Source organism: Anabrus simplex, chromosome 3 (genome assembly GCF_040414725.1).
Source record: "Anabrus simplex isolate iqAnaSimp1 chromosome 3, ASM4041472v1, whole genome shotgun sequence".
Taxonomy (NCBI): Eukaryota; Metazoa; Arthropoda; class Insecta; order Orthoptera; family Tettigoniidae; genus Anabrus; species Anabrus simplex.
In genome coordinates, this window is record NC_090267.1 from 302,626,199 (window position 1) to 302,652,369 (window position 26,171).

Here is a 26,171-nt window from a genome sequence, read left to right on the forward strand (position 1 = left end):
AAAAACAAAACCTGGTTAACACAGGCGATGTCCTACCTTGACCAGTTCAGAGACGTCGGGCGGTAGATGTTAGCACTCACTTGGCGGTGAAAATGATATACTCACTACTTCACACCGCCGCTGTAACGTACTTAGTTAATGTGACAGGGGCAATATATATTATTCCGCCTGGGCGATAGTTCGGAAGTCCAATAGTGTCTTTAGCTGTATCTTTAAAAATTTCGTCCATTATATTCCAAAAATCGTTGCCTAATTTATGCTAAGCATGTTATGCAAAGCGTAGTTAATACCGGGCGAAATATACTGATTCATGAGGAATTTTCCTATCCGTTATTTGAGAACATTCGTTAATCTTTGCAACAGTTTCACTGTCATCATAAAATTAACCCATGAGATATCAAGCATTCTTGCTCGTCTGCTAAGGATTTTATCCCTGAACCATCTGTGAATATTATGTCAGCAATTGTTAAAATATGCCATTTTAATGCTAATTCTTTTATACTATAAGGGATTGATAGCCAAACCAAGAAGTGAAAGTTGGTCCTTTGCTCAGTTAAGAAGATGTTGAATAACATTCTCTTCTTTGGTCATAAGAACAATGTCATCAGCAAATGCAATAACAAAAAGTTTACTGAGTGAGATATCAAGTGAGAGCTCGTATTATTCAAACACTTCACGATCGGTAAGGTCTTTAATTATAACATCAATTGCCAAATTGAAGAAAGTAGACGAAGGTGGACATTCCTGAATGGCACCTCTTTTGAACAATATGGTCCGGGTAAAGTATTACGGCATCAACGCAACCTCGATCTGAGCCTGGTTGCTATAAACTTCCGTAAATTATGAGGCACATCGGTTTTCATATATATATATTTATATGTTCGTGTTCATTGAAGTCGAACTTTGCTTACGTCTAATAAAGCTGTACAACAATCGGTATTTCATCTTTCAGATAGTCTGATTAGTGATGTAATGATACGGACTGAAGCTGAAATAAAACCTCGCCGATGGCATAAAGGAATTACACAGTTCCATAAGTGCTGGTGAAGAACACGTTCAATTATTCTTCCTACAGCAGAATATTGTAATGGGTCTCCACTTACGGAAATCATTTGGATAACCTCCTCTATGAATAACATCGTGTTACTTACCTTAGTTTGTGAGAAAATACAAAGCACCGCTGAAAAAATGATGATGCTTGTTGTTTAAAGGGGCGTAACATCTAGGTCATTGGCCCACCGCTGAAAACATGAAGATAATTTGGCAGATTTGAGATGTTTCAGAACTCATACAGTCACCATCTCAGAACCGCGAGCAGTGTAAGCTCTAACTCGCGATAAACGTGATTCATTTCTTCCAGCGTAACCTCCAAAATATCTGGAGTATAGGACTTTTCGTCTTCAGAGATGTTTTCTAGTGATATTAAATTATTTTCGGAGCCTATAATTTAACTGAAATATTCCTAAATTTTTCCTACGAAGCGCGGCGAATCGCGGAGTCCCTGTACTCATTATCTGGCTCACAACCTTTTACCAGTTGTTATAGAAATTATATTGCACCAGTTCTTATGCGTATTCTCTTTCTTTGTCTTTCTCGTTTTGGTCCGCGATGTATATTTAAACACTGACAAATTATGTCGCTTATTAATCTTACCTTGACGAAGGAGATCAACGAAGAAGATCGACGTACTCTTAATTAGAAAAATAAACGCACACCATGAAGAAGCCATTGCAGGGGTACGTAAGTGGGTACAAGCACAGGGCACGGTAGTATAAAGAAAATGTCAAAATAATGTATGACACCAAGCATTCATTGCAGGGATGCGGGATACCCTCAGTACGGTGTTCAACCACCCGTAGCATGGAGACAAGGGGTGATACGATCGGGTGGAGGTATACAGACGTCAAATTTTCTCCTGAGGAAAATACAGCGATATTTGGTGCACCTGACCCTCCAAGTCTGCCGTAATTGACAATTGTCGAAGTTGGTGTCCAATATGATCCCTAAAGTTAGGCGACAGGTCTGGAGAACTTGCTGGCAAAGAAGCGCGTTGGCTTCACGAAGGTAGGCCAGAGATATCCGCGCGATGTGATGCCGCGTATTACCCTGCTGGGAGATGGGGTCGTCGACTTGAACCAGGAAGGGAAGCACACGCGGTAGCGGAATTCCATGGTCGTATCACCACTCCTTCAGTTACCAACAGTAAAGAGCGGGAATCGCAATAAATGGCACCTCACACCAAGATTCCTCTCTTTGAAGCGATGTGTCACTTTACAATGAAGCATAGACCTCTGCACCGGGAACAATGTCTCCAGCCTGGAATTCGGCAGTCGTCCTTATATACATGGAACCATGATTCGTTGCTGAGCGTCACTCATTCCCAATCTACAAGGTAGTATGCTGCCCGTTCCTGGCAGTCGTAAGAGACGCTGTGGTCGTCATCAGATAGACGCCTGGATAATTTACTTCGGACGTGCCCCCAGCTGCCGAGACATATTGCTGAATGGTGCAAAGCGACGTCCATGGAGTGCTTACAGCCTGATTCACAGCGAAATGATTTTCCGTACTGGTGATTCGCTGGGCTCGACATAAGCCTTCTCGATGCATATATGTATCCTTACGTTCCCACTGCGTCCGACACCGACCCACAGTGTAATGAGAACGGATCAAGTGGCAAGCAATGCGGCGAAGCTTTCAACCTGCCTCTCTTATTCTGACGATGTAACCTCTCTCAAACTCATCTAGCTGGTTATATGCTTTTTGAATACGCTCTCGGTGCAGGCTCAGCTTTAAGTTAACTTAGTTCTGTACTTTGCACTGCTACTAAGACTCTATTCGGTGTCTTGCATTTACGAATGAGGGAGGTACATGTACTTCATCTAGCGGTGTTTCCGCAAGAACAAACAGTATTGAATGCAAAACGGACACATGTCAGGCTGTGACGATACTGTGTGGCAACCTTCGTTGCTCTTGTGTGATTTGTTCACGATGCGCAATTTATTTTGAAAAACTTGGATATCGTAGCCGGGTGTTGTGGACATTGGAGAAGCAAAAAGTCATCAGTGAAACCGACTAGTGACTGAACATTTAGTTAGCTTCATTTCCGGGACATTTTTGAATGTATTTCCGAACAATCCCTTTTCAGGCTCCAGCAGTAATCTACCGTCATGAGCATGACCCATCTTCCTTGTTAGCGGTCCTCCATAGTTTTAAAGCCCTGGTGAAATCATTCAACTTGTTCCTCACTGGTTTCTCCTAAACTTTTAGGAAAAAAGGTCAAAGTGGCTGTGTAAACAGTGCGTGGCCTAATACTCATGTAGCACCCAAGGGATTTGAAACTTAAGCATCTCGTTAACCAGTTCAACATAATTTTCAGCTTTGCGTTTGCCTATAAATTTTTTATTACTGTCACATACCAAGTCCAGGCCTTTAGATCAGCTTCATTCATCCATCCAATTTACGAAGTCAGGATCCTTAATGAGTTGTCTTATTTGTTGGCCGTCAAATATCCCTGCTGTAAGATTTTTCATACTCAAGTGAGGCATTTTATTTCCTATAAATTCAAAGCATGATCCGTTCTTATCAAGAGCCTTCACGAACTGCTTCACAAGGCCCAGCTTTTTATATGCAGTGGGTGAAAAATGATTTTCTTTCGTTCAATTAAGGGGTCTTTGATAATATTATTCCTCAATTTCCATGTTTTCTCTGTTAGACCACTCTATCCTAACCCAGTGGTGTGGTTTTTCTCTGCTATCCCAGAGGCACTAGAAGCAAGGATATTTGGTGTGGCCACTTTCCTGGCCAAGGAGAAAGTTTACCACTTTAAGTCCGCACAAATCACCCATTGATGTTCATGTTACTTTATCTTCTTCAAGACGAAAGCTATTGTGTTATATTGTTCTTTCAGTTTCGTTGTGTGAGCAATTGGTATTGAACCATATTTGTTCCCATTGTGTAGAAGTACACATTTCAAACTTCGCTTTGAGCCATTCAGGAAGAGCAGTTTTTGCAAGAGACCTCTAACATCGTTACAAAATACAAGATTGTCTTCTTGAAAGAAGAAGGGTAGCAGGCCCTTTCTCTTGTACGGTAAAATATAATTTTGGTTCCTTGCTCCAGTAATATTTTTCTCGTTCAACCAGCAAGCCAGTAATTCATAAGCGCCTGTTGAGAAGTTGAGATCTCTGGTGAGGTCATTTAACTCATACTGGTTGAAAAATTGAGGACTTGATGACATCACCTCATAATCACTGTCACCTTATTTAGTACCAGAAAGGTACTCACAGAGTTCTGGTAGCTGGCGAAACGATGGGATCGGCACTTCTGCAGAGTTTAAATTAGGATAAGTCCACTTGCTACGGTTGTTTTGATTCATTCCATGAATATTTACTAGGAAAAAAACAGTTATCAAAGTGGTTTTATTGTTCTCTCCAAACAACCGGTACGCCGAATTTCAGATTTTTTCTTTTCCCAGTAGTCCACTGTCGTAATTGTTCTATACATGTTTTACAGACCTGATGCGTTTGCCCAGGACTTATTATAATCACCAAGCAGAACACAAAAGTATCCAGCGTAAGCTCTCCTTACAAAGTCACTAACAGTTCTTCTGTTTTCTTTTAACGTGTGTTATCCGCATATGTAGCAAAATACATCAGGATTATTTACAAAACTTATTCTACTTGAACTCATTTTATTTCTATTAAACAACACAAATGCAACAATCTAGACCATAGTACGGTTCAGGTTAACTGTATAACAACTCTTTCCTAAACACAAATATAACGCGAAGCCAATTACTGTGATCTACTCTGAACTCACAAAGTAACATCAACTTGGTTGAAGCATTAACCAGGCGCGCAGCATAGTATTCTTTCCTGTGGACCTGATAATTGAAGCACATATAGCGTTAAATGCGTCAATTTACATAGCCGGTCGCTCACGTGATTATAAGAAACTACATTCATTCACGTAGCCGTTAAGAATGTATCCGGTAGATTTTTCTGGAACTAACTGGTCGTCAGACTGACGATAGGACAAATATACATGTCCCAATCCTTGTATATTATGATTGAGAATTGCGCAAAATGGAGTTAAGATTGTACATTTCGTGTAAAACTGCGCAGAAAAACAACACCGATCTAAACATAGGGCGGATAGAGAAAAACATAAAAAATAGAGCTGATAGAGAATGATTTCATATTTAAATTCAGCGACCCAAATATACCTAAAATCAGTAACAAAATCCCAGACACACACAAAAAAATTGTAGGCCTGTGTTGCATTTTCGATCCCTTCTTCTCATGAACTGCGTCTTTATAGACGTGATATTGGCTAAATGTTGCTTTTCGATGACACGCGATAATAAAATATTCATCGCGCTGACCACGCATCACCTCGTAATCTGCAATCCTTCGGTCTGAGCAGCGGTCGATTGGTAGATGAAGGCCATGAGGGATGTAGCGCCATGGGGTTTAGATTTGGTGGTTTGGTAGATCTTGCGGAAGACTTCAAAGTATGCAAGCTGCTGGTAAGGAATTAATTTAGTATTTCATTATACACGTAATGGGGAGGAAAGTAGTTAGCACCAAACCTTTGGAAACCTGCAAAGTTGGATTCATATTTTGTTTCAAACTTGTGTTTGTAAAAGAAATAATGTTAAGTAAATGGGTGAACGTTTGTGTTTGCTGATCCATAATGAAAAGTCGCATATTTAGCGGCGATAGGGAGCAGTGTGTACACTCCCACTATCTCCAGACTCATTTTTCACGCTACAATGTCAGTGTTTGCGCATGAGGGAGATTCTTCAACGAATTTCTGAGTCAGCGTATTGTGAGGGATGGAATGGTGCACGAGTACAAACGAAGGATGAATTTGGGTCAGATAGTTAAAATATTGATCAGTTCCCTTCGTATATAGTTTCTATATATCTTCACCGGGCGAGTTGGCCGTCCGGTTAGGGGCGCGCAGCTCGCATCTGGGAGATAGTGGGTCCGAACCCCACTGTCGGCAGCCCTGAAGATGGTTTTCCGTGGTTTCCCATTTTCACACAAGGCAAATGCTGGGGCTGTACCTTAATTAAGGCCACGGCCGCTTCCTTCCCATTCAGAGGCCTTTCATCTCCCATCGTCGATATAAGACCTATCTCCATCGGTGCGACGTTAAGAAAAAAAAAAAAATCTTCAGAACGTGTCATCTACGCAATGCGAATCGTGTAGCTGAAAATTTTTATTCGAAAGATAGTGGGTCCGAAACCTATCATCGATGGTCCTGAAGGCCGATTTCCGTCGATTACCTACTTTCACACCAGTAGAATTCTATAGCTATCTTATAATAATAAAAGGAAAGTGTATTGTGTTGCTTTCATTGTTTTATTTCTTTTAATCGTGGTTATTTCTTTGTTTCCTTCTTTCTTTGTTTCTTTCTTTCTTTACTTATGTCTTATTTACCTTACTTTTAATCGATTTATTTATTTATTTATTTTTATTTTTATTTATTTATTTATTTATTTATTTATTTATTTATTTATTTTCTTTCTAACTCAATCATATTTCATTTAGAGGAAACATATAGTACATGAAATAGAGAATAATAAACAAGAAATGGTAACACATGTATTAGTCAAGTTCCCATTTTAAGTCCATGGCATAGGAAGCAATTTTCGTTCAGTCCGTGATATCCGGAATTGTTTGTCTCTCTGTGTGTATACGATGCCCAGCCAAATCTACGGCAAGCAGAGATCCAAAAGTTTTAACGTAGGTCTGCGTGGGCACAGCATTTCACTGATCACGCATGGGTGTGTCAAAGAGCAGTTCCTGCTCCAAGAAATAAGGCTGTCAACGTCATCAACAAGCGACTTTTACAAGAATTACCCGTTTTTCTATCAATATATAAGTCTATCGACACGACATGCCCACCATCACGACTGGACATGCCGCGGGCGAAGTAGTATTCATTCCTCGAATTACAATCATACCTTCGGATATGTCGTTTCAGTTCAGACGTCTGCCGTTCCCCATTTGTTTCATTTTCGCTATGTGCATAAGGCACAAGAAAAATCGCTTTAAGTTGTATGACTCGACCTTCGGTAACCGTGCTTCCCCCGTGGTCGACAGTACGTAGGTTGATCAAGATTTGGAAAGGCACATGCACTATAGGACTACACCTTAACTCCAAATGGAAGAACACGAAATATAGTTTATCCGGAAGCTCTATAAGGGAAAAAATACTTTGCTTTTTATATAATTCTAGCTGATGTACGCGTGCTTCGCTACGGAGTTCTACATTGTGTACAGAATTCCAGGTTGTAGTACACATAGCTCTTCACGTTACCCCAGAAACGCGACGGGGAAATCACCATACGTCTTTTCTCATGTGAAGACTGGGTTAGGGACTTTTCACAGTGATGGTAGGCCCACTTGCCTACTGCCAGTCACAATCGAGTGGGGCAGTTTTCATTATAATGGCAGGCACTCTCCGCCTCCTTTTTTACATCCTCAGGAGAACTTAAGAGAGGTTGTATACTCAAAATACATCTGTTAGTTTTATAACATACCTACGTGAATTTGTGATAAATTAAAAGGAGAACGGCGAGAGTTGAATTTTAACTAATTTTGCTGTATTATTTATATTAACTGAGACAAAGTATGTTTAAATTCTTGGAAGATCTGGGAATGGAACCTAGGTCAGTCGGATGGAAAGCTACTGTACTGAACTCTAGATCACTGTGTTGGACGATGGTAGGAATTTCACACCTTCGTTACTGACAAGAAAGGCATCACTTGCCTGGAGACATCTGTGAATCTTTGAACCTGTGAATCTTCTCGGCAGGCAAGATACACTTCCCCATTATAGCACCAATTGAGAGCCACAAGATTTTGTATATGCCTACATTGTTTTCTAAATCTAGCCCGCCTAGAGAACTTCGAGAATTCTCGTTAGAGTTCTGTCTTTTGTATTCTGTCTTATTTATAGCTCACAGTTCTACTATGTCCTTTCGGTCGATCCAGGTTCGATTTCAGGGTCTGCTACGAAATTTGAGAATCTGGAAATGGATGTACTTAGCTACTAATTCACAACTATTCACGGTCATTACTCAAGTGTTTTCAGTTGTCAAGAATGCCTTTATCTCAACCCTGGTTCAAATTAATTGGAGACATGCTCGTCAAAACGTTGTAACCCTCATTTTACTTGAAAGGAGAATATTTAAGTTTTGTAAATGGAAGAAAAAAATACTGCAATAATTTTACCTGGTGTATTGCACATCAAATCAAAGCATACATTTAGGAGAATCTTTTTATAGCAATTTTAAATTGTTTTATTTCAGACTAGCGATGCAGTAGCTCAATGAAGAGAGGTTGTATACTCAAAATACATCTGTTAGTTTTATAACATACCTACATGAATTTGTGATAAATTAAAAGGAAATATACATAATTCTGGCAATATATTATATAATATACATAAGGAAAGTGATAATTGAAATGGCAGTAAGGAAGATTAAGAATGGAAAAACTGCTGGAATAGATGAAATTTCAGTGGGGATGATAAAGGCAGCTGGAGCTGTAGGCCTGCAGTGGACATATCGAGTTCTCAGTATTGTCTGGGAGGATAAGGAGGCCCCTGAGGATTCACAAAAAGGAATAATCATCCCAATTTTTAAGAAAGGCAATAAGAAAGTATTGAAGAACTACAGAGGAATTGTTCTCATATCAATGTTGCTAAGATAATGGAGAGGATACTGAAAGTAGGATAAGGTTGAGGGTTGAAATTCAGATACAGAAAAATCAATTTGGTTTTAGAAGTGGAAGGTCAACAATAGAGCTCATTTTCATTATGCGACAACTAATGCGTCCCCATGACTAAAGTTTGCGACAGTCTGGGTCAAAAAGGAATTGGACAGGGAGGAATAAAAATGATCATGGCAATGTACAAGGAATGTTGTGGTAGGGTTCAAACACAAGTTGGGAGGACAAGTTGGTTCAAAGTCACTAGTGGGATGAAACAGGGAAGTATTCTGTCACCAATCATGTTTACAATTGTAATGGACGACATCATGAAAACAGCAAAAGGAAGAGAAATGAACATGTTATTTGAAGATGATACTGTGATTTGGGGAGAAGATGACATGAATGTTGAAAAACAGTTGGATGTGGTGAATGGAAAGATCGAAGAATGTGGATTGAAAATAAGTGTAGAAAAAATAAAACTCTTTTTATTACTAGAGTGGAGAAAGAAGGGAAAAGTCACATTAGACTTGCAGACAAGCCTCTGGAAGTAGTGAAGATGTTCAAATACCTGGGAGTGAATTAATGGAGAACGCTCGACTGGATGCTGAAATTAATAAGAGGATTCAAGAAGAAACATGTAAGAAACATGTTATGGGACAAAGATGTGCCAATGGAAGCGAAGGAAACTATGTAAAAGATTTATTGCGTACCCATAACAACTTACGGAGCAGAAACTTGGACAGTGATAAAGAAGGAGGAGAGTCGAATACAGGGAGTCGAAATGTTCTTTAGGAGTATGATACAGAAGAGTAGAAGAGACAAAATAAGAAATGAGAAAATCCTGGAAGAAATTGGAGTGGAAAAAATGAATGATAGAATAGAGAAGAGCCGATGGAGATGGTTTGGGCACATAAAGCGAATGTGTGATGGAAGAATGCCAAGAAAGATGATGGAAATGCAAATGCAAGGAAGGAGAGGCCGTGGACGACCGCGATTGAGATGGAAGGACACAATCCAACGCAGTATTAGAGAAAGAAACCTGGACTGGGATACAGTGTCGGAGGAGGAGTGGTGGAAAGACCGAAGAAAGTGGAGAGGAACCATATTTGCCCCTACCCGGCTACAGATGGATAAAGGGAAATGATGATGATGAAGGAAAGTGTTGTTACAAACAAATAAGACATACTTTATCAACAAATGCAATAATCAGGTTGGCCTGCAGGTACCATAACCTAATTATAATCAGGAATATAAAAAAGGGGAACTCCTACATCTTGTACGAGACTACATGCATTGGAAGCAATATTTCTGTGGTATGCATGATAACAAGTTGGAATGTAATCTAATAAGTGTAAATATCCTTGACTTTGGCTGAAATACAGGCCTGGATCTGTTCATGGTAGGCGTTAAAAATCGAATTATGGTCTACCAGGTCTACAGAATAATACTCTTCAATAGAAGAGTGTGGGTACTTGAAAAGTAACCTAAATGGATCCTCTTTACCAATTTTACAACATGTAATCTTACTTAACAATACCTTTTGCTTCGAATAAGAAACTGTTCTTTTAGTTATCCAAAAGTCGAAGCAGTGATAAACATGTCACGTGTCGTCTTTACCACTGTAAAGGGCTTCTTAACTCCAGTCTACCTAACAAATTCCATCCATTCATCTGGAATGTAAGTTGGTGACACTTGCCTCTTTTTCTTCTCTTTAAGGCGAAAGTCTCTGTCACATGGCAAATACGTGTGACCTGGCACTAAATATTTATGGTCTACTAAATTAAATCTTCCAGTCTGGACTAAAACTTCCAAAAACTAACTAAAGAAAAGTTCTTGTTTTGACCAAAACAAGAATCAGAATATACTATCAGGTGGTTAACATTATCAGGAACGGAAGTCATTATGTATTGCCGACGGCGGGATATTATATCGTCCACCCCCCCCCCCTTCCCGCTACATCCTCATACCACATAAACATTGCTGCAGCGTTATTTCCAACATTGTGAATACCAAAATTCCAAGTCCAAAGCTGACGTTTGTAAAATGCTATACCTACAATCAAGTGGGGAGTGGGTACACATTGATGCATGTCAAAAGCAATGCTGTCTTCCTTAGCTGATTGTGTAGGCCTGTCTGTTTTTAATTGCTCATAGGCCGACTCCGCTTTTCATTTACGCAGCTCTTACTTAGGCCTACATTCTAGAGCTTTTTTCATAGGATAATTCTTTGCTGAAATGTTAGTGTTTAAAGTGTTTTAGGATTTTTTCCGAGAATAATGACTCGACTGATTGGGGAAACTGTCATTTTGCTCAATTACGTAGTTTACAACTGCGTCTTCTGGTTTGTTGGGAAGGTTGCCATGCCGACTCCTCTGATCCAACTAACGCAGAATAAAACCACGTTCTCTTACAACCTTCTTTTATTATCTTGAAGCACAACTAACTTAAGTAGGGAACTGCAAGGGAAAAGTGATAAGAAGCACAGTGATTGCTTACCTTGAAAGTGCCTGATGATTTCTTCTCTTGAATTATTCGAGATAGTCATCCATTACCCAATCCAAATATAGACAATAGGGCCTTTTTACAGTTTTGATCTCTTTTACATCTGTCATAACTTTGAAATCACATGAGCATTGTCTTCTACTGCTACCAGAATAATTTACGTATCTTCGTTTCACTACACAAATCTGTACACAACCCGAAATGTACGCAGTTTTTAAGTCATGATCACTCAAATTCCAGAAATGAAGAAAAAGTATTTCACGATAATCCTCTATCACCTTTTCAAACACTTACGCGAACAACGGCAGTTTGCACCAATACTTTTCTTTTACATCAATTTTGTAATTAACACACCCCTGACCACTGTTCCTTTTCTTTTTTTAATTTTCCGACACCACTTCGCAGGATTACTTTTCATTTTACGATAATTTTCGCATATTTCTTAAGCTCGCTCAGCAAATTCACTCTCTGTCATCCATGTTTGTTGTTTACAAACAATAGCCAGGGTCACCAGCATTTTTGGAATGAACATTCTAGAGTAGGTACACGCGAGCACAGAATTTGTGTCCCGATATAAACAAAGCATGGTATACCCCCACCTCCACGCTTACCGCATTGCTGCAGGTAGACAGCCCGCTACAAGATTGTTGTGATCGAAATGGGCACAGTGGCGGATGTATAGCAATACACACACTGTGCCTTCAGCACTACCAGTTCACTCCCTCCCCTCCTTTCCGGTACTGGAGTAGCCTTCGACACCATCCCTTCATTCCCTCTCTTCCTTTTCTCTACTGGAGTGGGACAGTGTTGATTGTTTACGTCGGGACACCATTTCTGTGCTTGCATGTACATATTCACATGTCATCAGAGACATCGTATTCTCAGGAATGATTTTTTTAAATGGTAAGTTACATTAAAATTCGTATGTATTGTTCATAATGTTAGCCACTCTCGGCAAATGGGTTGTTTCAACCTTCAGTTCACCACCACACTACACCATAATGTTGGTGCTAAACCTGCAATATTTTCGTATACTTATTTAATTTCTGCTCTATCGGGATTAGTCCATTTTTGCATTCTGACAAAGGCTCACAGGTTAAACACTAAAATTTCTACCCATTTTATTTCTCTAAATACTCTCTGCTGATATTTAGCGCATGTAGGAATAGTTACTATTCATGTTGCTTGTAAGACTTCAACGAGTTAACCTACAAGTAACGTAATAACCAAAATATATTTTATTTTAATTTTTTATTTTAATTGAAATGCAGCATCAATTTAACACAAGCACTGTCACTTGTTCATTCAAAACCATCACAGCTTTCTTGGTTAATAATAATAATACATCAAGAGTCAAAGAATAGTACTGTATGTGGTTTCCTACACCACTCCCCCATCAGTGTACAACGTCTACGAATCTAGCTGGGAAACGAACCGTTCTTCCACTGCGAGTGCGAGTTTCTCTCCGTGGCCGCTGTTGCTGTGAAGTTCAATCGGGTCTGTCAGAATCATTAATACCAGAATGGTGGTCTTGATGATCTGGACGAAGTCTTGGGTGATCAGCCTTTTGGTCAAGATCAGCCAGGAAGTAGGCAAGTTTAAGTCGCTCTATTGAAATATTCAGCCCTTTTCCCTTGATGCTCAAATGAAATACTTCTCAGTCCGGTTAATAACTGAATACGGACCATCATATGGCCTTTCTAGGAATGACTTAACTCGATCAACTCGAACAAAGACGTGAGAGGTTTCGTGGAGATCCTTGTGGATGGATACTGTTGTCTTGTTCTTTTGAATCTGTTTCGACGATTTTAAATTCATTATGTGGCGTTGGTTAACAAGAGTTGGTAGGTCCATGCGTGTCTTAGAATATGGTTCGATAAAAAAATCACCAGGGATTCTGAGAGGTGTGCTATACACTATTTCAGCTACAGAGGAGTTGGTGTCTTCTCGGACTGTACATCGGAGTCCTAAGAGAATGGTTGGTAATACTTCGGTCCATTTGTCAGTTGAGTGTGCTGTTATTGTTGTTTTAAGGGTGCGGTGAAATCTCTCGATTTTGCCTTAGCTCTGCGGGTGGTAACTGGTGGTTCTTGACAGTTTGCATCCACATACTTTGGCTAGTGCACGGAAGAGTTCTGATTGAAACTGCCTTCCTTGATCTGTAATTATTTGATTAGGTAATCAAAACCGGGTTATTCAGTTGTTGTAGAAAGCTTGTGCTACTGTCTCCGCTGTAATGTTTTGGAGAGGAAGAGCTACGACGCAGTTTTAGAATCTAGCCACACGTGTTAGGCAGTAACTGAAGCCATCGGATGATGGTAATGTTCCTACAAGGTCTATGTGCACTGCACTGAATCGTTCATCGACTATTGGAAATTCTGAAATATAAGATTTTGTGTGGCTCGATATCCTGTCTTTTTGACAGGACAGGCAACACCTTGTCCACAATGCTACGTCTTTCTTCATGTTTTTCCGGATGAATCTGGAAGAAATCAGTTGCTTTGATGCGTGGATGAGACATATTATGGTAATGTTGAAACACAGCTAAACGAAACTTTTCTGGAACATATGGACGGATATTGCCTGTAGATATATCACGTCATAGTATATTTTCAGCTGGGGTAGGCTGTGGTCTAAACTGCAGCGAAGTTTGAGGAGTTGAACGCAAGAAGTTAAGCTCGTCATCCTTCATTTTTGCTTTAGCGATATCATCATAGCCTATGGAAAGCAGTTCTGTTCTGGAAAGATGATCTGCAATTCTATTTTCTTTTCCTGATACATGGCGCAAGTCAGTTGTGAATTGCAAAATGTACTGGAGATATCGAAGTTATCTTGGAGAAGCTTCCTCATTGTTTTTGTTGAAGGCAAAAATCATGGGCTTATGATCTGTGTCGATTGAGGAAACTCTGCCCTCTAGAAGGTACTTGAAGAACTTGACTGTTAGATAAATACTGAGCAGTTCACGGTCACATGTCGAATATTTTCTTTGGGCACCAGAGACTTCTTAGAATAAAATCCAATGGGTTTCTATACTTCACCTTCTTTTCTTTATTCTTTGGCAGCACCAGCATCAAAATCGGAAGCATCCACAAACAGTGCGAGTTCATAGTCCGTGCTGGGGCATGTTAAGAGAGCCGCATTGCATAGATCTTCTTTGCACTTATCGAATTGTGCATTTGCCCCTTCATTCCACTCTATTTGGCGATTGTCATTCTTCTTAGAGTTTATTAGGTGGTCATTCAGAAGGCATTGGTTTTCAGAAGCATTCTTTATGTTTCGACGATAGAAATTGATTAAACCAAGTTCTCTGACAGTCTCAGGTCGCTTATGGTTCTTTATAGCAGTTACTCTTTCCGGGTCTTGTTGTATTCCATCTTCTCTTTTGCTTCAAATATGGACTTGCTGACGTCAAGGCTCAGTCCAAAATGGTTTAGTCTCTCAAACATTAAGCTAAGATGTTCAGTATGCTCTTCTGTGGATTTAAAAGCAATTAGAATGTAGGCGAAGCAGAAGTCTAGTCCTCGTAACACTTAGTTGATGAATCTTCGGAAGGTACTCGTGGCATTCCGTAACCCGAATGGCATGAAACTGAATTCATAAAATCCAAATTGTGTAATAACAGCAGTATTTTCTTCGTTTTCTTCAGCTACGGGTATTTGATAATACGCCTGTAGGAAATCTAGCTTGGAAAATATGTATTTGCTATTTAAGATCTGGCTAACATCATCGATCCTTGGACTGGTATCGTGATCTGGAATGGTGCTATCGTTAAATCGACGATAATCACCACACACTCTCCATTGTCCGTTCTTCTTGGAAACGAGGTGCAGGGGACTAGCCCATTGAGACTACGATGGTCGGATAAAAATATTATTCAACATTATTTGAAACACTTGTTTTGCCAGGGTAAGCTTCTGAGGATCCAATCTACGAGGTTTGCAGAATACTGATGGGCCACTAGATGTCGTAATCAAATGTCGAACGTCGTGATTGATTTCTCCAGGTGTAATGGCAGGTTTTGCTATGTTAGGAAATTTCATTATGAGCTCAGAAAGTTGGCGGTTAGCTTTCAATGTACTAACTGAATCAGCCTCCGATACAGTTGCTAGGTCAGCTGAAACAGTCATCTTCGTGTTTCTATCAATCAATTGTTTGTTTTTAAATACATTAATAAACTGAATTGGTGAATAAAATCAGCTCCTAAAATACCCTTGGATGTTTGAGCAATAGTAAAGGGCCATTCGATATTTCTCTTTAGCCCTAAATCAAGATTAATTAATTTCGAACAAACAGTTTGTATCTGAGTGCCATTGGCTGCAGAAAGCTTGAAATCTGATGGTTTACTTCGTGTCACTTTTGTTACTGGTATAACGGAAACATCAGCTCCACTATCGACCAGAAAACGTTGTTCTGAATGGCGATCTTTGACGAACAGGCGGTAGTTATGTGAGCGGCCTTTAAATGAATCATTAGAAGCACACGCAACCGCTACAGTGGCTGCTGCCTCGGGTTTCCCTGATCATTCCACTGGCATGATGATACACATTTTTCAGGCTTGCATTTGGAACCAAACCTGAAATGGTAGTAACAGGATTTTCCTTCAGGTCTATATCTGGGCCTTCTGCGGCTACGGCTTTGCGAACTAGGACGAGAATTATCACGACGATTAAGCTGCCGTTCTAACTGACATATTTTCTGCATGATTTCATGAAGATAGAAACCAGAAGTGGGATTAGAGGTTGAGGTTACTGGCCTAACTTCATCAACACTACCAGGGGATTTAATTTCCCATATCTTATGACCAATATCTGCAAGTTTATTAACATCACTGTCAGCTATCACTAATATACTGCGAATTTATTGAGGTAATTTGTCAAGCCACAATGTTTTCAAAAGTTTATCCGAAATCTCAGTAACACCGACACCTTTCATTGTTCGAAGTAATTGGCTTGGTTTTAAGTCACCAAGTTCAATCTCACTAACTAAGTTTTTGATTTGTCTTTCTTCACTTTCATGGTAAATCGTCAAAAGTCGTTCCTTAGCGATCGTGTATTTATTCTCCTCGTTTGATGAAACCAAGTCTCAGATGTTTTCAACAATTTTAAGATCGAGTTCAGCCATAAGATAGTTAAATTTTGTGTTTTAATTTGTGATTTCAGTAAGGTTAAATTGCGCTTCTACTTGCGAAAACCACATTTCTGGTTTTACAACCCAGAAAGGAGGTAATTTTACACTCACCTTTTCAATTGATTGTTTGGCATCGTCACTATTTTCACTCGCCATTTTGGTGCAGATGACAACCAATGTAAGGTTAACACATATTATATTAGTGTTTCGGGGTCACCAATTGTGGGTCTCCAACGAGTTAGCCTACATGTAACGTAATAACCAAATTACATTTCACAATTTTTTTAAATTATAACAGAAATGCAGCATCAATTTAAATACGAGCACTATCACTTGTTCATTCAAAACCATCACAGCCTTCTTGGTTAATAATAGCCGAAGGTTTCTCGGAAACTATTTCAAGAGTCAAATAATAGTATGCGATTCCCTACATTGCTCAACAGATAGCAGCACCTAACTCACTTTTCTTAATTTTGAGGGTTAGACCGATTTTGCGAGCATGTTTTCAATTATAAACACATACATACATCAATATAGATACCGCAGATATGTTGGTTATCAGGCAGACTTCGTTTACACGAAGTAGCGTTAAATATATATATATATGTGTAAACACACTCACTAACAAAAAGTAGGTACTGACAAGGAATGATTCATTTTGGAGGTGTTTTTACAATTGTATAACTAACGGTCAATAGAAGGGTCAATAGTTGTAGCTACAATGATTTGTAACGTCTAGAATGGTGATAAGGATGCATTAGTAGTACCATCACTATTAAAGCGATAATATTTATCACCTTTGTGCAGAGCATCAGACAATCAGTCAACACAGTGAGGGAAGATAACTGAATATAGAGTATACCTCACAATCACATTGTCCAGTTTTACCAGCGCTTGATAATGTTTGTTATGGACAGCATCATGTGTCCTGCTGGTCGTATCGAACAATTGTCAAACCGATGGTGCAATCAGATGTCACAGTAGCCTGATCTTGGAAACAATGGGTTCACACCTCGTGAAAGTTCCAGTCGACAAGTATACTCCATACGGAAGAGGAATCCTTGTATTGTGTTACATAACCCCTGAGGAATCTGCCACCTGGGCGAAGGTCAAAACGCAGATCAGTATTGATTGATTGATTGATTGATTGATTGATTGATTGATTGATTGATTGATTGATTGATTGATTGATTGATTGATTGATTGATTGATTGATTGATTGATTGATTGAATGCAAACTGACAGCTACATGACCAAAATACATGACACATTTCCTATTGACGACTCATAATTGTTATCATTTCTTGTATTCCCATGATTAGTAATGTTTTCCTCTGTAAATATTAATCTGTTGTCTCCAACATATCTTCATTTCGCCACCAAGTTATATTTATTATTACAAATTACATTACCTCGTACCGACGCAGATAGGTCTTATGGCGACGATGGGATAGGAAAGGGCTAGTAGTGGGAAGAAAGCGGCCGTGGCCTTACTTAGGAATAGCCCCAGCATTTGTCTGGTGTGAAAATGGAAAAGCACGGGCAAACATTTTCAGGGCTGCTGACAGTGGGGTTCGAACCCACTATCTCCCGAATGCAAGCTCACAACTGCGCGTCCCTAACTGCACGACCAATTCGCTCGGTAAGTGCGTATTGTTTATATTCCGTGCTGTGTTTATCTTTTCTCTTGATTCATTTTGTCCTCCCTGTTGGGTGGGTTGTGGTCGCAAAAGGAAACATTCCAGGACCACATTTTCTATATACCATTTTTGTGCTATAAGATAATCTACTCTCGCTTTAAATGAATCGATTGCGTCTGCTCACGACAATTATGCTGCTATTTTTCTCTATATTTGCAGTATGTTATTGCTACTAAGCTTGTGTTTTTGGAGGCCCCCCACCCGACGGAAAGGCATAAGCGCCCCGAAAAATATTTCTGGGTACGGTCTTGGAAGAAGACCTATCAAGGTCGTACCGCCATTGGAGGAAAGGCGATAAATACACGGGTTTATTAGTGGCTTGTTTTCGACACGTGCAGTTTCATTAATTTCCTTTACTTTCTTTAGCGAGACGTGAAAATTGACAACAAATTATTATATTGTTATATAAAATTAGTCTTACACTTAATTAAGAAAAGCCTTGATGATGCTGAGATCTGTTGCGTAGGAATTCGTTCCTCTTACTCGTCAATTGAGCAATTACCATTTCATTAAAAGCACTTCATTAGAGTCAATTTCAGATAAGAACGTCTTGGAGAACGTTTCAACAGACCCAAATTAATGATTCGAGACAATAACAGGCTACAAAATGGAGCATGATTAAATTTATTGCTGTAACTCTGTAACTATTGCAGTAATTGGTTGTTAATAGAGAACTGCTCTATGTGTGACCTATATTTGAACTGGGTATACCAGAAGTGTTTATTTCAGAACTAGGAGGTATTCTTCTTTTCGAATAATGTTAACGATGTTATTTGCTTTACGTTCCACTAACTATGTTCTGCGTAATATATGTGATATTAGTCCCACCCGCTGCGCGCTCTCCCGCGACTGTTTTAATTGAAGCGTTAAAGCAATTCCTGCTTAACGCCGGGATAGTTTTTCTCTATTAATATTCATTTTACGTCTCACTAGCTACTTTTCCGGTTTTGGGAGGTGCCGATGTGCTGGAATTTAGTTCCGTAGGAGTTATTTTACCTTCCAGTAAATCTAGCAACACGAGAACACCTTCAAATATCACCGTATAAGACTTACTATTTGGAAAAATATACTCTAGGAGTAAGACACCCGTTAGCAGTCCTAGGGGTGGAGCCGACATAAAAATACTCGAAAACGACCGATATTAATGTAGAATTCATAGCTTTTGTGGTTGCTGAGATAAACGGTGACACTCCGCACGCCGCTGAAGTGCAGTTTCATCCATACACCATGGGGGTGAGAAGGGGTGAAGAAAAATGTCAAAAAGACCGATATTATGGATTTATGTGTGCAATTTGCAAAACAGCTCCCACTCAGGCACGGTACACATTCGACTTACTATCGGGAAAAAGATTGTATGCGGTAAGAAACCCCTAGCACCTCTTAGGGAGGAGATGAAGTGTGGATCGGAAGAGACCAATATTAGTGTCGAATTCATAGTTTACGAGGACGTTGAGATGAATACTGACACTGCGGATGCTGTTTAAGTCAACGTTCACCCCCCACCACAATGGGGGGGGTGAGAAGTGGTAAAGAAGAAAATGTTCAAACTGGCCAAGATTTTTGTTGATCCACAGATTTTAGGGTCACTAGGCTGATTGGTGACGGTCTCAATAACAGTTGAAAGCGTGTACATTATATCTATAGCGATACAGGAAAATACACTTAGTTATCACTTATTTTTTTGAAAAGATCAAATACTTCTCAGTCTATTCGAGCTTCCATAAGGACAAAGCTTCTCTCGAAAATTAAATAATCTGAAGCGTAAAATCAAACACATCTAAATAATAAATCTAAATAATACATCGTAAAATATCAATCAAAATCTCAGTAAGGAATTCTATAAATATTCACTTCACACATAATTAACTGGTAATACAAATCTTAAAGGTAAACATTCAAAAACTATCCGGGCAACGTCGGGTACTACAGCTAGTAATAATAATAATGTTCTTATTTTCCTCGACCTTAAGGTTGGTAGGTAACATGCATGTCTTCCAAGCGCTTCCGTTCATTCGCCAGCAGCTTCAAGTGGCAGTAGGTGTTCTTTCTTTTAAAGTTGCCTATGAATTACGCTCTAGGTCTTCCTTTGGTCCTTCCGCCTTCAATTTTTTCTTCAAACATGATGGTGTTCCAGTCAGAATTACGAAGCAAGTGAGAAACGAAGTTATTTCTTTATATGTTCAAGGTTTCAACCAAGGTGCGTTCCTCGTTTGCTCTTTTGAGAATGTTCTCCTTTGTGACTCTATCAGTACAAGGTATGTTAAGGAGTGGACGCCAGCTCCACATCTCAAAGGCCTTGAGTTTCAGCACTTTCGCTTTTCGCTGGGTCCATCTTTCTGATCCATAGCTTACAACACTCCATATAAAATTTTTCACGAAGTGCTTTCGTATCTCCAAGCAGATGGTCATAGCTGTTAGTAGACACTCCTTCTTTGAGAAAGCTCCCTTTGCCTGTGCAATCCGGTCGTTTACTTGTATCATACATTTTCCGTCGGATGTTATCAGACTTCTTAGATATTTGAATTCCTTTACTTGATCTAGTTTCTCTCCATCCAAATAATAATAATAATAATAATAATAATAATAATAATAATAATAATAATAATAATAATAATAATAATAATAATAATAATAATAATATATAATAGAGCTTTGTCTGTACATTGCTCAGAATTTAAAAAGGATGGTATTTCTGTATCAGCCTGTCCATCGTAACAAGGAAATGCACTTTTTAATTTTTCGTGATTTCTGTCTGTCCGCCTGTATGTATGTATGTATGTATGTATGTATGTACACGCATCACGAGAGAACGGCTGAAGAGAATTTAATAAAAATCGGTATGTAAAGTCCGGGAATAAGTCCTTATAATCTAGGATATAAATAATCTTGTTCACGCTGAGAGAAATGGTAATTTAGGGGAAGGCCTAAAATTGAATTATCAAATATTCATGTTACGAGTGGTATTAGTGGTCCTATCTTAATGAAAATCGGCATGGAAAGTCTGGAAATTAGTCGCTACAATCTAGGATATAAGTAATCTTATTCACGCTGAGATAAAGGGTAGTTTAGGGGAAGGCCTAAATTTTAATGCTCGATTATTTATGTTATTAGTGAACCTATCGTAATGCAAATCGGTATGCAAAGTCGGGATTAAGTCACTACAAGCTAGGCCATACATAATCTTGTTCACGCTGAGAGAAATGATAGTTTAGGGGAAGGCTTAATATGTAATTCTCAAATATTTATGTTATTAGTTGCCCTATCTTAACGAAAATCGGTATGCAAAGCCGGGGATAAGTCGCTACAATCTGGGTCAGGAACAATTTTATTCACGCTGAGTGAAATGGTAGTTAGGGGGAAAGCCCTAAAATTTAAATCTCTAATATTTGTGTTATTAGAGGTCTTATCGACAAATACTACATAACTAAAGTTATATAGTATTAAATTTACGATCATTTATGTCTTACATATTTTTACCGCACCGGCTATGATAACAAAGATATTCATGAACTTGGAATTTTGTTGCTAAGTCCATATCAGCGCCGGTCACGAGAAAATGGGTAAACAGAATGTAACAAAAATCGGGAATAATGAACTACAGTCTACGCTATAATAAATTTTGTGAGACTCCCTAATATTATAGAGTCGAAAGAAAACTAAATGTGAAGGCCTACAATACAGAAAGCTCATAGCATTGATCAACAATAACATTACATTGATCATTATTTGTTGTTATGTGCTTTGTGTCTCTGTTGCCACTGATCTCCGATAGATGGGATTACTGCTGTATACCGAGTATTTTTAAAAAGTTACTTTACGACGCACCGACTCAGATATGACTCATGGCGACGATGAGATAGGAAAGGGCTTGGAGTGGGAAGAAAGCGGTCCTGGCCTTAATTACTCGGTACGACCGCGCGAGTTGGCCCTGCGGTTTAGGGGCGCGCAGCTGTGAGCTTGCAACCAAGGGGTAGTGGGTTTGAACCCCACTGTCGGCAGCTCTGAAGATGCTTTTCCATGGTCTTCTATTTTACACCATGCAAATGCTGGGGAGATAGTGGGTTCGAGCCCCACTGTCGGCAGCCATGAAGATGGTTTTCCGTGGTTTTCCATTTTCTCACCGGGCAAATGCTGGGGCTGTACCTTAATAAGACCACGGCCGCTTCCTTCCCATACATAGGCCTTTCCCATCCCATCGTCACCATAAGATCTATCTGTGTCGGTGTGACCTAAAACAAATTGTAAAAAAAAAGAAGGGAAAAGCCAATCCTCGAGGGTAAATGAATTGATAAAGAAAGAAAGAAATAATAAAAAATAATAATGCATTCCGTATGGCTATGTTAGCCTGATATACCTTTTGTACGGCAGACTCTGACGAGGGTTGATGGCGTCTAATGTGTTGGAAAATAGTGTTGTGTGAGTTGAAGGGATGTTAGGGACAGCATAAACACCCAGTTTCCGAGCTAAGAGAATTAATGTCTAGGATTTAAATACTTTGACTGGGAATCAAACTGGGGTGCGGGTGGGGACGAGAACTCGGCCTTGGAGCTGGGCATGGTAAATGATTCCTCGTATTTATGTACGTAAGTAGCAATAGATCCTGTAGAAGTGGACAGGAAAATCCGTGTGTGCCTTTATTTTGTTGTAAGCAGAGCTCATTACGTACTTTTTTCTTGTATATGTATGATCTTGTATAGTAAAAACGGACGTAACGTACGCTTTTAATGATCATCGCTCTATGTGAAGATTTTTCTGAAGGCAGTGGAGACGTCCTTCCAGCAACTACTGTTTCCCCACTGTATTCCATTCCACCCTCTAGTCATTAATGTGTCATTTTACCGGACGTGGGTGTCAGACATCGTCAGCCAGCACGTTGCTCAACTTTGACGCAAGTTGGGGCTTCATCATCCAATCAACTATTTCGTGGAATCAGCTCCTTTAAATTTTAATTGAATGTTACCAGACTTTGATTTAAAGGATATTGAAGACGCATACACTCGCGTGCTTACATGTGAGAGAACAAGCATCTCGGTATAACACTGCGACAATACGACCTGGCCAATCAGAATGCATTCTCGAAAAGTATGGCCGCTGATGGCCTCAGCCTTTTACGAGAGCGCTGCCATCTGCTATGATTCGTTGTAAATACGACAATTGATTAGCAAATGTTTTTGCGTAAGTCGAGGGAAAATTTGTTTGAATTGTGTTTTACATGTGGTCAATACGTTCGTTTGAATTTTTTTACTGTTTGTTTGAATTGCTTCAACACGTGGTCAATAAGTTCATTTGGATCATTTCTAGTGTTGGCAATACGTTCATTTGGATAATTTCTGTTATCTACACGATACAAAATCACTTTTAGGAAGCATGAAAACCGGTGAAATCTGTGATAAGTCTTTTGCCACGAGATATCTGGTAAAGAAAAATAAATAAAAAGTACACAAGTTGTCATCAGAGCCACTAAAGCGTGGGCGGTCCAATGGAACTGGATTTACTTGTAAACTGGCAAATGTACCCGTGCTTTGATACGGTATTCTGTATTGTATGCGGATTTCTCCGTAAATAACTACAAAGGCAGTGAGTAAGATTATATTAAAAATGCTTGTCTCTTAGAGCTATCCGAATAACAAAACAGGGAGGGCACCATACGTTTTTTTCCGATCGAAGGTAGACATTGGGGAAGTTGTATTGATAATTTCCTACTGCCAATCACAACCGAGTACCGGAGTTCCTACTATAACGGCAGGCCCACTTGGAAACTGCCATTCACAGTAGAGATGGAGACTTTTCATTATAGAGATAAGCCCCTTTCCTAATGCCAGTCACAATCGAGCTGGAGAGATTTTATCATATTCGAGAAATGCAGCGCCATCTAACGTATAAACAATCGAGACACGACAATAAATCATAGGACCAAAGTATCTTTCCAAATTGAACGGCGATTGTGCTATCTAATTTGTAACAAAACTACCGTTTAGCCACCAACTACCCAGAAACGAAGGTCTGCACCGTCATTAAAATGCATTCATATTTCGATATCATCCGGGCCCAAAAGTCATACATTTGAACAGCTTGGAATGTTTCCTCAAAGAAAAGTGTGTCCAGGTTTTGGAATTAGCACTCGCATACTGTACCAGGAAAAGTTCTTGGGTAAAGGGCATGAGTAGGACCTCAGGGAGTGGAACTTGGTTTTGGAGCCGATGCAGAGTAGGATAGATTCGCAGAGCGAATAATAGATGGTTAAAAATATTTTAAAAAATAATTTATTAATTCTTCACCCTGCAATATGATTATTGGACTCAAATCTGGCATTGAAATTAAGAGTTTGAACGTAATCTTTCTGAATTCTGTTCATGAAATTAAATGAATATCACTGATTCCAAAGTCTTTCATATGTGAGAATACGAGATATCAGATTTCCACCTAAAGTCTTTCTAAATATGAGCACACACTTGTAATTGCAAATTGACATGAGAATTTAAATTTCTGTTGAAAGTTTTTCAGTTTTTCAGTTTGTAAACCTTGATATATAGCACATTTGAAAAAGCCTAAAGTTCTTCTATGAGATATGAAAATTAAATTTGAAAATGAAATTAATCAGAAAATATGAACTTCTGAGAAATTATGAGAACTCTGAACTATTTGTTCACACGCGGCACTGAATTTCCACTGTTCAAAATTAATGAGAAAATTTTAGTCAGTTTGTTACTACTCACTTCATGAAAGAAACGTTGCTACAAATGTTGAAGGACGGACGTCTGGAATGTTCCGTAGAGAATCAGGATCGGCGATGTTCCATTAACACACCATGTTGACGTCCCTCGATGAGGTGATGATTGCTGGAACTGGATCGTGTAGAATTGCAGCTCGTTAAGGTGATTTTTCGCACACGGAAAATTCACTTAGTGCGAGTAGTTATCACTGACACTGTCATTTACTGTCGAACACAGTTTATGGCGTAATTGAACTTTAAGACGTTAAATGAATAATCACAGTCCTTTCTGTATGAAATACTATTTAAAGTCGTTACTGAGAACGTCCATAATTACACAGTTCACACTTGAGAAAGGCAAATCACAGTCTATAATCACAGTCTTTGAACACGGTCATTAAGTCACTAAGGATTATTTACTGATTATCTGGTTATTATAACGTCATATTACCTCAGAAAAAGTTCTTAGTATTCACCCAGTTTACTATTGTAAGTCGTATACTAATATGGAATGAACACTACGTGAATAAAGAAACACAGTTCAATACTCGAAAAAAATGAGTCCTGGTAATTCTACACATTAGTTTCTGTTCATTGTAGAGGTTCAACATTATGTGAAGTAAACTAAGTCTACACGTAATGATATACTCTGTGAACGTTAAATATTTGGTATTTGCACTTCAATAGGTTCACTCGTATTATGTTCTCAAATGTCTTTAGAATTAGACCGTAGTCGCGACGCGATATACTAAATACAGTGCGACGTCTTTTATAATTTTGTCGGCGATATAACTTCGTATTCCGGAAACGCGACGGCAAGTACATTCACCGTGACTGCGCGGACATACTGTACGAGGGTCGGTCTCCCCTCTGTCTCACTCACACACACATCTGTGTACTCGTAATTGTACTGCTCTGCTCTGCTTGTTAGCCTTGACATATATATCGGCACTGGAGGGGTGGTTCTCTTGGTCATGTGACCGTGAGTGCATAATCTTCTTAGACTTTAAATTATTATAACTCAACAACCATGGGATGGATTAATTCGAAATTCACAGGGATTTAACTTTCATGACGTCCGCTACAATTCAGCGTTTGTCCCGTTGAAATTGGTTAAGGCGTTGAAAAGCTTGCGAAAAGTAAATTCTTTTCGAGAAATATCTCTAGGGGAGGTGAGCTTCGAGCGACAGGTGACGTCACTTGACTTCACCTAGTGCACTCGTGGAGTCTGGCACATGCTGGAACATTCCTTTGCTCAGTTGTTCGTACGTCGGACGGATATTTTATGCTGGAATAACGTTTCTTTCGATTGATATGGGCCAGGACCTAGGCTTTCCTGGTACAATATATACGGAGTAATTTAGGAAGAAAGTAATGCAGTTAAGAAAGTTGAAATTTATAGAAA

At 39.3% G+C, this 26,171-nt stretch overlaps 1 protein-coding gene across 1 annotated transcript in view; it reads left to right on the plus strand.

Annotated features, from left to right (window-relative positions):
- The first annotated feature begins 5,464 nt into the window (after window positions 1-5,464).
- Window positions 5,465-26,171, plus strand: part of LOC137498959 (uncharacterized) — a 424,246-nt gene continuing 403,539 nt past the window's right edge. Inside the window, exon 1 of the mRNA XM_068226845.1 lies at window positions 5,465-5,527. Within this exon, the coding sequence (XP_068082946.1) occupies window positions 5,465-5,527 (63 nt within the window). The remainder of the gene's footprint in view (window positions 5,528-26,171) is intronic.